At 54.1% G+C, this 15,687-nt stretch overlaps 1 protein-coding gene across 1 annotated transcript in view; it reads left to right on the top strand.

The window, feature by feature from the left end:
* The window catches only part of LOC107307798 (general transcription and DNA repair factor IIH helicase subunit XPD-like), an 89,067-nt gene that overhangs the window by 50,941 nt on the left and 22,439 nt on the right, over positions 1-15,687 (top strand). Inside the window, exon 7 of the mRNA XM_085535332.1 lies at positions 12,880-13,023. Coding sequence (XP_085391458.1) covers positions 12,880-13,023 — 144 coding nt within the window. The remainder of the gene's footprint in view (positions 1-12,879; positions 13,024-15,687) is intronic.

The raw sequence follows: 15,687 nt of genomic DNA, 5'->3' as shown, positions 1-15,687 counted from the left end.
CCCATAGAGACACATAGAGACCCATAGGGACACATAAGGACCCATAGAGACCCATAGAGACCCATAGGGACCCATAGAGACCCATAGAGACCCATAGGGACACATAGGGACCCATAGGGACCCATAGGGACCCATAGGGACACATAGAGACCCATAGGGACCCATAGAGACCCATAGGGACCCATAGGGACCCACAGAGACCCATAGAGACCCAGAGAGACCCATAGGGACCCATAGGGACACATAGGGACCCATAGGGACACATAGGGACCCATAGAGACCCATAGAGACCCATAGAGACCCATAGAGACACATAGAGATACATAGAGACCCATAGAGACCCATAGAGACCCATAGGGACACATAGAGACCCATAGGGACACATAGGGACCCATACAGACCCATAGAGACCCATAGGGACCCATAGGGACCCATAGAGACCCATAGAGACCCATAGCACTCAGCGCAATGTGTGGGGCGGGCGCTGAGGGGGAAAACGGACTATGGGATCATGGTGTTCGCTGATAAGGTGACCCATAGAGATACATAGAGACCCCATAGGGACCCATAGGGACCCATAGAGACACATAGGGACCCATAGAGACCCATCGACCCCATAGAGACCCCATAGAGATCCATAGAGATCCATAGAGACCCATACAGACGCATTGACCCCATAGAGACACATAGGGACCCATAGAGACACATAGAGACCCCATAGACCCCATAGAGACCCATAGAGACCTATAGGGACCCATAGAGACCCATAGGGACACATAGAGACCCATAGGGACCCATAGGGACACATAGAGACCCATAGAAACACATAGAGACCCATAGGGACCCATAGACCCCATAGAGACCCATAGAGACCCCATAGGGACACATAGAGACCCATAGAGACCCATAGAGACCCATAGAGACCCATAGAGACCCATAGGGACCAACAGAGACCCATAGGGACCCATAGAGACCCATAGAGACCCATAGGGACCCATAGAGACCCATAGAACCCATAGAGACCCATAGAGACCCATAGAGACCCATAGAGACCCATAGCACTCAGCGCAATGTGTGGGGCGGGCGCTGAGGGGGAAAACGGACTATGGGATCATGGTGTTTGCTGATAAGGTGACCCATAGAGATACATAGAGACCCCATAGGGACCCATAGAGATACATAGAGACCCCATAGGGACCCATAGGGACCCATAGAGACCCATAGAGACACATAGGGACACATAGAGACACATAGGGACACATAGAGACCCATAGGGACACATAGGGACCCATAGAGACCCATAGAGACACATAGAGACCCCATAGAGACACATAGGGACCCATAGAGACCCATAGAGACCCACAGACCCCATAGAGACCCATAGAGACCCATAGGGACCCAGAGAGACCCATAGGGACACATAGGGACACATAGAGACCCATAGTGACACATAGGGACCCATAGAGACCCATAGAGACCCCATAGGGACCCCATAGGGACCCATAGAGACCCATAGAGACCCATAGCACTCAGCGCAATGTGTGGGGCGGGCACTGAGGGGGAAAACGGACTATGGGATCATGGTGTTTGCTGATAAGGTGACCCATAGAGATACATAGAGACCCCATAGGGACCCATAGAGATACATAGAGACCCCATAGGGACCCATAGGGACCCATAGAGACCCATAGGGACACATAGGGACACATAGGGACCCATAGGGACACATAGAGACCCATAGAGACACATAGGGACCCATAGAGACACATAGGGACACATAGAGACCCATAGAGACCCATAGACCCCATAGAGACCCATAGAGACCTATAGGGACCCATAGAGACCCATAGGGACCCATAGAGACCAATAGAGACCCATAGAGACCCATAGAGACCCATAGGGACACATAGAGACACATAGAGACCCATAGGGACACATAGAGACCCATACAGACCCATAGCGACCCATAGAGACCCATAGAGACCCATAGGGACCCATAGAGACCCATAGAGACCCATAGAGACCCCATAGAGATCCATAGAGACCCATAGAGACCTATAGGGACCCATAGAGACCCATAGGGACACATAGAGACACATAGGGAACCATAGAGACCCATAGAGACCCATAGGGACCCATAGGGACACATAGAGACCCATAGAGACCCATAGGGACCCATAGAGACCCATAGGGACACATAGGGACCCATAGAGACCCATAGAGACCCATAGAGACCCATAGAGACCCATAGAGACCCATAGGGACACATAGGGACCCACAGGGACACATAGGGACCCCATAGGGACACATAGGGACCCATAGAGACCTATAGAGACCCATAGAGACCCATAGGGACCCATAGAGACCCATAGAGACCCATAGAGACACATAGGGACACATAGAGACACATAGGGACACATATAGACCCATAGAGTCACATAGGGACACATAGAGACCCATAGGGACCCACTGACCCCATAGAGACCCATAGAGACCCATAGAGACCCATAGACCCCATAGAGACCCATAGTGACCCATAGGGACCCATAGGGATCCATAGAGACCCATAGAGACCCATAGAGACCCATAGAGACCCATAGGGACCCATAGAGACCCATAGAGACCCATAGAGACCCATAGGGACCCATAGAGACCCATAGAGACCCATAGAGACCCATAGAGACCCATAGAGACCCATAGGGACCCATAGAGACCCATAGCACTCGGCGCAATGTGTGGGGTGGGCGCTGAGGGGGAAAACGGACTATGGGATCATGGTGTTCGCTGATAAGGTGACCCATAGAGATACATAGAGACCCCATAGGGACCCATAGAGATACATAGGGACACATAGTGACACATAGAGACCCCATAGAGACCCCATAGACCCAATTGACCCTATAGAGACCCCATAGAGACCCCATAAAGACCCCATAGAGACCCATAGAGACCCCATTGACCCCATAAAGACCCATAGAGACCACATAGGGACCCATAGAGACCCATAGAGACCCATAGAGACCCATAGGGACCCATAAAGACCCATAGGGACCCATAGGGACCCATAGACCCCATAGAAACCCCATATCCCCCATTGCAGCGCTATTCTCGCAGTGACAAGCGCAGCCGGTTGCCCCATAGAGACCCCATAGAGACCCATAGAGACCCCATAGACCCCATAGAGACCCCATAGAGACCCATAGAGACCCATAGAGACCCATAGAGACCCATAGAGACCCATAGAGACACATAGAGACCCATAGGGACCCATAGATACACATAGAGACCCCATAGACCCCATAGAGACCCCATAGACTCCATAGAGACCCATAGAGACCTATAGAGACCCATAGAGACCCCATAGACCCCATAGAGACCCATAGAGACCCCATAGGCACTCATAGACACCCATAGAGACCCATAGACCCCATAGCTACCCATAGAGACCCCTTAGACACTCATAGACTCCCATAGAGACCCCATAGAGACCCATAGAGACCCATAGAGACCCATAGAGACCCCACAGAGCCCCATAGACCCCATAACACCCCATAATATCCCCCATTGCAGCGCTATTCTCGCAGTGACAAGCGCAGCCGGTTGCCGCGCTGGCTCCAGGATCGGCTCCTTCCGTCCAACCTGACCCATAGAGACCCATAGAGACACATAGAGACCCATAGAGACCCCATAGACCCCATAGAGACCCCATAGAGACCCATAGAGACCCCATAGACCCCATAAAGACCCCATAGAGACCCATAGAGACCCCATAGACCCCATAGACCCCATAGAGACCCCATAGAGACCCATAGAGACCATATTGAACCCCATAGAAACCCATTTATCCCCATAGAGACCCATAGAGACCCATAGAGACCCCATAGAGACCCATAGTGACCCCATAGAGCCCCATAGAGACCCATAGAGACCCATAGAGACCCCATAGTCACCCATAGACCCCCCATAGAGACCCCATAGACCCCATAGAGACCCATAGGGACCCATAGAGACCCCATAGACCCCATAGAGACCCATAGCGACCCATAGAGACCCATAGACCCCATAGAGACACATAGAGACCCATAGAGACCCCATAGGGACCCATAGAGACCCATAGAGACCCCATAGAGACCCATAGAGACCCATAGAGACCCATAGACCCCATAGAGACCCATAGAGACCCCATAGAGACCCCATAGAGACCCCATAGACCCCATAGAGACCCATAGAGACCCATAGAGACCCCATAGACCCCATAGAGACCCATAGAGACCCCATAGACCCCATAAAGACCCCATAGAGACCCATAGAGACCCCATAGACCCCATAGACCCCATAGAGACCCCATAGAGACCCATAGAGACCATATTGAACCCCATAGAAACCCATTTATCCCCATAGAGACCCCATAGACCCCATAGAGACCCCATTGTTCCCATAGAGACCCCATAGAGACCCCATAGACCCCATAGAAACCCATATGGTCCCCATAGACCCCATTGACCCCATAGAGACCCATAGAGACCCCATAGAGACCCATAGAGACCCCATAGACCCCATAAAGACCCCATAGAGACCCCATAGACACCCATAGAGACCCATAGAGACCCATAGAGACCCATAGAGCCCCATAGACCCCATATAGACCCATATCTCCCCCCATTGCAGCGCTATTCGCACAGTGACAAGCGCAGCCGGTTGCCCCATAGAGACCCATAGAGACACATAGAGACCCATAGATACACATAGAGACCCATAGCCCCCATAGAGACCCCATAGACCCCACAGACCCCATAGAGACCCATAGACACCCCATAGACCCCATAGGGACCCATAGAGACCCATAGAGACCCCATAGACCCCATAGGGACCCATAGAGACCCCATAGAGACACTTAGGGACCAATAGTGACTCATAGCGTCCCATAGAGACCCATAGAGACCCATAGTCACCCATAGACCCCATAGAGACCCCATAGACCCCATAGAGACCCATAGAGACCCATAGTGACCCATAGAGACCCCATAGAGACCCATAGAGACCCCATAGAGACCCATAGAGACCCCATAGAGACCCATAGAGACCCATAGACCCCATAGAGCCCCATAGAGACCCATAGAGACCCATAGAGACCCCATAGAGACCCATAGAGACACATAGAGACCCATAGAGACCCCATAGACACTCATAGACACCCATAGGGACACCATAGACCCCATAGAGACCCATAGAGACCCATAGAGACCCCATAGAGACACTTAGGGACCAATAGTGACTCATAGCGTCCCATAGAGACCCATAGGGACCCATAGTCACCCATAGACCCCATAGAGACCCCATAGACCCCATAGAGACCCATAGAGACCCATAGAGACCCCATAGAGACCCCATAGAGACCCATAGAGACCCATAGAGACACATATCGACCCATAGAGACCCATAGAGACACATAGAGACCCCATAGGCACCCATAGACCCCATAGCTACCCATAGAGACCCCATAGACACTCATAGACACCCGTAGAGACCCCATAGACCCCATAGAGACCCCATAGAGACCCATAGAGTCCCATAGGGACCCATAGGGACCCATAGAGACCCCATAGACCCCATAGCGACCCATAGAGACCCCATAGACACTCATAGACACCCATAGAGACCCCATATACCCCACAGACCCCATAGAGACCCCATAGAGACCCCATAGTCCTCATAGAGACACTTAGGGACCCATAGTGACCCATAGAGACCCATAGAGACCCATAGGGACCCATAGAGACCCATAGGGACCCATAGAGACCCATAGGGACCCATAGGGACCCATAGAGACCCATAGAGACCCCATAGACCCCATAGAGACCCCATAGAGACCCCATAGACCCCATAGAGACACATAGACCCCATATACCCCATATTGACCCCATAAAGACCCCATAGAGACACATAGAGACCTATAGAGACCCCATAGCGACCCATAGAGACCCATAGAGACCCATAGAGACCCATAGACCCCATAGAGACACATAGAGACCCCATAGACCCCATAGAGACCCCATAGAGACCCATAGAGACCCATAGACCCCATAACTCCCCATATCCCCCCATTGCAGCGCTATTCGCGCAGTGACAAGCGCAGCCGGTTGCCCCATAGAGACCCATAGAGACCCCATAGAGACCCCATAGAGACCCCATAGACCCCATAGCGACCCATAGAGACACATAGAGACCCATAGGGACCCATAGAGACCCCATAGAGACACATATTGACCCATAGAGACCCATAGAGACCCATAGAGACCCCATAGAGACCCATAGAGACCCATAGAGACCCATAGTGACCCATAGAGACACATAGGGACACATAGCGACCCTTAAAGACCCATAGGGACCCCATAGACCCCATAGCTACCCATAGAGACCCCATAGACACTCATAGACACCCCATAGAGACCCCATAGTCCTCATAGAGACACTTAGGGACCCATAGTGACCCATAGAGACCCATAGAGACCCCATAGAGACCCCATAGAGACCCATAGAGACCCCATAGTGACCCCATAGTGACCCCATAGAGACCCCATAGAGACCCCATATACCCCATAGACCCCATAGAGACCCCATAGAGACCCATCGAGACCCCATTGTCCCCATAGAGACCCCATAGAGACCCCATATACCCCATAAAGACCCCATAGAGACCCCATAGACCCCATAGCGACCCATAGAGACCCCATAGACACTCATAGACCCCATAAAGACCCCATAGGGACCCATAGAGACCCCATAGACCCCATAGAGACCCATAGAGACCCCATATACCCCATAACACCCCATATCCCCCCATTGCAGCGCTATTCTCGCAGTGACAAGCGCAGCCGGTTGCCGCGTTGGCTCCAGGATCGGCTCCTTCCGTCCAACCTGACCCATAGAGACCCATAGAGACCCCATAGAGACCCCATAGAGACCCATAGATACACATAGAGACCCCATAGACCCCATAGAGACCCATAGAGACCCCATAGAGACCCATAGAGACCCCATAGAGACCCCATAGCAACCACATAGGGACCCATAGCGACCCATTGAGACCCATAGAGACCCATAGAGACCCCATAGAGACCCATAGAGACCCATAGGGACCCATTGAGACACTTAGGGACCAATAGTGACTCATAACATCCCATAGAGACCCATAGAGACCCATAGAGACCCATAGCGACCCATAGGGACCCATAGAGACTCATAGACACCCATAGCGACCCATAGAGACCCCATAGACACTCATAGACACCCATAGAGACCCCATAGACCCCATAGTGACCCATAGAGACCCATAGAGTCCCCATAGAGACCCATAGACCCCATAGAGACCCTTAGAGACCCCATTGCCCCCATATACCCCATAACACCCCATATCCCCCCATTGCAGCGCTATTCTCGCAGTGACAAGCGCAGCCGGTTGCCCCATAGAGACCCATAGAGACCCATAAAGACCCCATAGAGACCCATAGAGACCCATAGAGACCTATAGGGACCCATAGACCCCATAGAGACCCATAGAGACCCCATAGAGACACTTAGAGACCAATAGTGACTCATAGCGTCCCATAGAGACCCATAGAGACCCATAGAGACCCCATAGAGACACTTAGGGACCAATAGTGACTCATAGCGTCCCATAGAGACCCATAGGGACCCATAGACCCCATAGAGACCCCATAGAGACCCATAGGGGCCCATAGGGACCCATAGAGACCCATAGAGACCCATAGAGACCCATAGAGACCCCATAGAGACACTTAGGGACCAATAGTGACTCATAGCGTCCCATAGAGACCCATAGGGACCCATAGAGACCCATAGGGACCCATAGAGACCCATAGGGACCCCATAGGGACCCATAGGGACCCCATAGGGACCCATAGAGACCCATAGGGACCCATAGGGACCCATAGGGACCCCATAGATACACATAGAGACCCCATAGACGCCATAGACCACATAGAGACCCATAGGGACCCATAGAGACACATGGAGACCCATAGAGACCCATAGGGACACATAGGGACCCATAGAGACCCATAGAGACCCATAGGGACCCATAGAGACCCATAGAGACCCCATAGAGACCCCATATACCCCATAGACCCCATAGAGACCCCATAGAGACCCATCGAGACCCCATTGTCCCCATAGAGACCCCATAGAGACCCCATATACCCCATAAAGACCCCATAGAGACCCCATAGACCCCATAGCGACCCATAGAGACCCCATAGACACTCATAGACTCCCATAGAGACCCCATAGACCCCATAGACACCCATAGAGACCCATAGGGACCCATAGGGACCCATAGAGACCCATAGGGACCCCATAGACCCCATAGACCCCATAGAGACCCATAGACCCCATAGAGACCCATAGAGACCCATAGAGACACATGGAGACCCATAGAGACCCATAGGGACACATAGGGACCCATAGAGACCCATAGAGACCCATAGAGACCCATACAGACGCCATAGAGACCCATAGAGACCCATAGAGACCCATAGGGACACATAGGGACCCATAGACACTCATAGACACCCATAGAGACCCCATATACCCCACAGACCCCATAGAGACCCATAGAAACCCCATAGAGACCCATAGAGACCCCATAGACCCCATAGAGACCCATAGAAACCCCATAGAGACCCATAGAGACCCATAGAGACCCCATAGACCCCATAAGGACCCATAGAGACCCATTTATCCCCATAGAGACCCATAGAGACACATAGAGACCCATAGAGACCCATAGGGACCCTTAGAGACCCATAGAGACCCATAGGGACCCATAGAGACCCCATAGAGACCCATAGAGACACATGGAGACCCATAGGGACACATAGGGACCCATAGAGACCCATAGAGACCCATAGAGACCCATAGTGACCCATAGGGACCCATAGACCCCATAGAAACCCATATGGTCCCCATAGACCCCATTGACCCCATAGAGCCCCATATACCCTATAGAAACCCCATATCCCCCATTGCAGCGCTATTCGCGCAGTGACAAGCGCAGCCGGTTGCCCCATGGAGACCCCATAGACCCCATAGAGACCCCATAGAGACCCATAGAGACCCATAGGGACCCATAGAGACCCATAGGGACCCATAGACCCCATAGCTACCCATAGAGACCCCATAGAGACCCATAGACCCCATAAACCCCATAAGAGACCCCATAGAGACCCATAGAGACCCCATAGAGACCCCATATACCCCACAGACCCCATAGAGACCCCATAGAGACCCATAGAGACCCATAGAGACCCATAGTGACCCATAGAGACACATAGGGACACATAGCGACCCTTAAAGACCCATAGGGACCCCATAGACCCCATAGCTACCCATAGAGACCCCATAGGCACTCATAGACACCCATAGAGACCCATAGACCCCATAGAGACCCCATAGAGACCCATAGAGACCCATAGGGACACATAGAGACCCATAGAGACCCATAGGGACCCATAGACCCCATAGACCCCATATACCCCATATCACCCCATATCTCCCCCCATTGCAGCGCTATTCCCGCAGTGACAAGCGCAGCCGGTTGCCCCATAGAGACCCATAGAGACCCATAGAGACCCCATAGAGACCCATAGACCCCATAGAGACCCCATAGAGACCCATAGAGACCCATAGGGACCCCATAGACCCCATAGAGACCCATAGAGACCCCATAGAGACCCATGGAGACCCAAAGGGACCCATAGGGACACATAGAGAGCCATAGAGACCCATATAGACACATGGAGACCCATAGAGACCCATAGGGACACATAGAGACCCATAGAGACCCATAGAGACCCATAGAGACCCCATAGAGACCCATAGACCCCATAGAGACCCATAGAGACCCATAGCGACCCATAGAGACCCCATAGACCCCATAAAGACCCCATAGAGACCCATAGAGACCCATAGAGACCCCATAGAGACCCATAGAGACCCATAGGGACCCATAGACCCCATAGACCCCATATACCCTATAGAAACCCCATAATATCTCCCCCCATTGCAGCGCTATTCGCGCAGTGACAAGCGCAGCCGGTTGCCCCGTTGGCTCCAGGATCGGCTCCTTCCGTCCAACCTGACCCATAGAGACCCATAGAGACCCATAGAGACCCCATAGACCCCATAGAGACCCATAGTGACCCATAGAGACTCCATGGAGACCCCATTGACACCATAGACCCCAAAGACCCCATAGAGACCCATGGGGACCCATAGAGACCATATTGAACCCCATAGAAACCCATTTATCCCCATAGAGACCCCATAGAGACCCATAGACTCTCATAGGGACCCATAGAGACCCATAGAGACCCATAAAGACCCATAGAGACCCCATATACCCCACAGAGACCCATAGAGACCCCATAGTCCTCATTGAGACACTTAGGGACCCATAGTGACCCATAGAGTCCCATAGGGACCCATAGACCCCATAGGGACACATAGGGACCCATAGAGACCCCATTGACGGAATAGAGATCCATAGTGACCCATAGAGACCCCATTGAGACCCATAGAGACCCATAGACCCCATAGAGACCCATAGGGACCCATAGAGACCCATAGAGACCCCATAGAGACCCATAGAGACCCCATAGACCCCATAGAGACCCATAGAGTCCCCATAGAGATCCATAGAGACCATATTGAACCCCATAGAAACCCATTTATCCCCATAGAGAGCCCATAGAGACCCCATAGAGACCCCATAGAGACACATAGTGACCCCATAGAGCCCCATAGAGTCCCCATAGAGACCCCATAGAGACCCATAGAGACCCATAGAGACCCATAGAGACCCCATAGAGACCCCATAGAGACCCCATATACCCCATAAAGACCCCATAGAGACCCCATAGACCCCATAGGGACCCATAGAGACCATAGCTACCCATAGAGACCCCATAGACACTCATAGACTCCCATAGAGACCCCATAGACCCCATAGAGACCCCATGGACCCCATAGACCCCATAGAGACCCATAGAGACCCATAGAGACCCCATAGAGACTCATAGGGACCCCATAGACCCATAGAGACCCCATAGAGACCCCATAGAGACCCCATAGACCCCATAGAGACCCATAGGGACCCCATAGACCCCATAGGGACCCCATAGAGACCCATAGGGACCCATAGAGACCCCATAGGGACCCATAGCGACCCATAGAGACCCCATAGACCCCATAGAGACCCATAGAGACCCCATAGAGACCCATAGAAACCCATAGAGACCCCATAGACCCCATAGAGACCCATAGAGACCCATAGAGACCCCATAGAGACCCATAGAGACCCCATAGACCCCATAGCTACCCATAGAGATCCATAGACCCCATAGTGACCCCATAGAGATCCATAGAGATCCATAGAGACCCATACAGACACATTGACCCCATAGAGACCCAAAGGGACCCATAGAGACCCCATTGTCCCCATAGAGACCCCATAGAGACCCTATAGGCACCCATAGTGACCCATAGAGACCCATAGACCCCATAGAGACCCCATAGACCCCATAGGGACCCATAGAGACCATAGCTACCCATAGAGACCCCATAGGCACTCATAGACACCCATAGATACACATAGAAACCCATAGACCCCATAGAGACCCATAGAGACCCCATTGACCGCATAGAGACCCATAGACACCCATAGTGACCCATAGAGACCCCATAGACCCCATAGAGACCCCATAGAGACCCATATACCCCATATAGACCCATATCTCCCCCCATTGCAGCGCTATTCCCGCAGTGACAAGCGCAGCCGGTTGCCCCATAGAGACCCATAGAGACCCATAGAGACCCATAGAGACCCCATAGAGACCCATAGACCCCATAGAGACCCCATAGAGACCCATAGAGACCCATAGGGACCCCATAGACCCCATAGAGACCCATAGAGACCCCATAGAGACCCATGGAGACCCAAAGGGACCCATAGGGACACATAGAGAGCCATAGAGACCCATATAGACACATGGAGACCCATAGAGACCCATAGGGACACATAGAGACCCATAGAGACCCATAGAGACCCATAGAGACCCCATAGAGACCCATAGACCCCATAGAGACCCATAGAGACCCATAGCGACCCATAGAGACCCCATAGACCCCATAAAGACCCCATAGAGACCCATAGAGACCCATAGACCCCATAGAGACACATAGAGACCCCATAGAGACCCATAGTGACCCATAGAGACCCATAGAGACCCATATAGACACATGGAGACCCATAGAGACCCATAGGGACCCATAGAGACCCATAGGGACCCATAGAGACCCATAGAGACCCATGGAGACCCAAAGGGACCCATAGAGACCCATAGGGACCCATAGAGACCATAGCTACCCATAGAGACCCCATAGGCACTCATAGACACCCATAGAGACCCCATAGACCCCATAGCTACCCATAGACCCCATGAAGACCTCATAGCTACCCATAGAGACCCCATAGAGACCCATAGAGACCCATAGAGACCCATAGAGACCCATAGAGACCCCATAGGCACTCATAGACACCCATAGAGACCCATACAGACCCCATAGAGACCCATAGAGAACCCATAGACCCCATAGAGACCCATTTATCCCCATAGAGACCCATAGAGACCCCATAGAAACCCCATAGACCCCATAGAAACCCATATGGTCCCCATAGACCCCATTGACCCCATAAAGACCCATAGCGACCACATAGAGACCCATAGAGCCCATAGAGACCCATAGGGACCCATAGGGACCCCATAACGACCCATATAGACCCATATCCCCCCATTGCAGCGCTATTCCCGCAGTGACAAGCGCAGCCGGTTGCCCCGTTGGCTCCAGGATCGGCTCCTTCCATCTAATCTGAACCTGACGGTGGACGAGGCCGTTCAGGTGGCCAAACATTTCCTAAGGAACATGGCGCAGCCCTTCCGAAAGGTGACCTCCGACCTTTGACCTCTGACCCCCTCACCTCCGACCTCTGACCCCCCACCTCTGACCCCTACACTTCTGACCTCTGACCCCGGACCCCGACACCTCTGACCCCCTGACCTCTGACCTCCTACCTCTGACCTGTGACCCCCCACTCTGACCCCTGACCCCTCACCTCCGACCTCTGACCCCCCACCTCTGACCTCTGACCCCCCACCTCTGACCCCTGACCCCCCACCTCTGACCTCTTGACCTCCCACCTCTGACCTCTTGACCCCTCACCTCTGACCTCTGACCCCTCCACCTCTGACCTCTGACCCCCCACTCTGACCCCTGACCCCTCACCTCCGACCTCTGACCCCCCACCTCTGACCTGTGACCCCCCACTCTGACCTCTGACCCCCCAACTCTGACCTCTGACCCCTCACCTCTGACCTGTGACCCCCCCACCTCTGACCCCTCACCCCTCACCTCTGACCTCCCACCTCTGACCTCTGACCCCTCACCTCCGACCTCTGACCCCCCACCTCTGACCTCTTGACCCCCACCTCTGACCTCTGACCCCTCACCTCTGACCCCTGACCCCTCACCTCCGACCTGTGACCCCCACTCTGACCCCTGACCCCCCACCTCTGACCTCTGACCCCTCACCTCTGACCCCTCACCTCTGACCTGTGACCCCCACTCTGACCCCTGACCCCTCACCTCCGACCTCTGACCCCCCACCTCTGACCCCTGACCCCTCACCTCTGACCTCTTGCCCCCACCTCTGACCTCTGACCCAACACCTCTGACCCCTGACCCCTCACCTCTGACCTCTCACCCCTCACCTCTGACCTCTGACCCCTCACCTCTGACCTCTTGCCCCTCACCTCTGACCCCTGACCCCCCCACCTCTGACCTCTGACCCCTCACCTCTGACCTCCCACCTCTGACCTGTGACCCTCCACCCTGACCTCTGACCCCTCACCTCTGACCTCCCACCTCTGACCTGTGACCCCCCACTGTGACCCCTGACCCCTCACCTCTGACCTCTGACCCTATGCTTCTGACCTCTCACCTCTGACCCCGGACCCCGACACCTCTGACCCCCTGACCTCTCACCCCTCCCTCTGACCTCTTGACCCCCACCTCTGACCCCTGACCCCTCACCTCTGACTTCTGACCCCCCACTCTGACACCTGACCCCTCAACTCTGACCTCTGACCCCTCACCTCCGACCTCTGACCCCCTGACCTCTCACTCTTCTCTCTGACCCCTGACCCTCCACCTCTGACCTCTTGCCCCTCACCTCTGACCCCTGACCTCTGACCCCTGACCCCCCACCTCTGACCTCTCACCCCTCCCTCTGACCCCTGACCCCCACCTCTGACCTCTGACCCCTCACCTCTGACCTCTGACCCCCCACTTCTGACCCCTGACCCCTCACCTCCGACCTCTGACCTCCCACCTCTGACCTGTGACCCCCCCCACTGTGACCCCTGACCCTTCACCTCTGACCTCTGACCCCTCACCTCTGACCTCTGACCCTTCACCTCCGACCTCTGAACCCTCCACCTCTGACCTCTTGCCCCTCACCTCTGACCCCTGACCTCTGACCCCCCACCTCTGACCCCCCACTCTGACCCCTGACCCCTCACCTCTGACCTGTGACCCCCCACCTCTGACCCCTCACCTCTGACCTCTGACCTCTGACCCCTCACCTCTGACCTCTCACCCTTCACCACTGACCTCTGACCCCTCACCTCTGACCTGTGACCCCCACTCTGACCTCTGACCCCCCACCTCTGACCCCTGACCCCCCACCTCTGACCTCTGACCCCTCACCTCTGATCCCTGACCTCCCCCAGACTCCTGACCTCTGACCCCTCACCTTTCACCTCTGACCCTTTCCCTCTGACCCCATTGTTCTCTGACCCCTGACCCCTGACCTCTGACCTCTCGCCCCTCACTCTGACCTGTGACCTCTCACCTCTTACCTCTGACCCCTCACCCCTGATATTCCACCTCTGACCCTTGACCTGTCACCTCTGACCTCTGACCCCTCTGACCCCTGTCCTTCCATTTCTGACCCCTGACCCCTCACCTCTGACCTCTGACCCCTCATAGCTGACCTCTCACCTCTGACCTTTCACCTCTGACCTATGATCTTCTCACCTTTGACCTATGCCCCTCTGACCTTTGACCCCTCACCTGTGACCTATGACCCCAGACTCCTCACCTCTGACCTCTGAACCCTGACCTCTGACCTATCACCCCTCCCTTCTGACCTTTGATCCCTCTGACCCCTGACCCCTCACCTCTGACCCCTGACCTCTGACCCCTCAGCTCTGACCCCTGACCTCTGATCACCCCCCTCTGACCCCTCACCTCCGACCTCTGACCCCGAGGCCTCATCTTGGCCCCCTGACCCCTCTGACCCCAGACCTTTGACCTCTCACCCCTTCCCTCTGACCTCTGACCCCTCACCTCTGACCTCTGAACCCTCTGACCCATGACCCTGTGACCCCTGTGACCCCCGACCCTGTGACCTCTGACCCCTGTGACCCCTGTACCTGTGACCTATGACCCCCATGACCCTGTGACCCCCGACCCCTGTGACCCCTTTACCTGTGACCTCTGACCCTTGTGACCCTTTTGCCTGTGACACTTATGACCTCTGACCCCATG

Source organism: Coturnix japonica, unplaced genomic scaffold, assembly GCF_054131305.1.
Source record: "Coturnix japonica strain WE unplaced genomic scaffold, WE-NBRP24 Scf118, whole genome shotgun sequence".
Lineage (NCBI taxonomy): Eukaryota > Metazoa > Chordata > Aves > Galliformes > Phasianidae > Coturnix > Coturnix japonica.
Note: the sequence above shows the minus strand (reverse complement) of the source record. Positions and strands in the feature narration are given on the sequence as shown.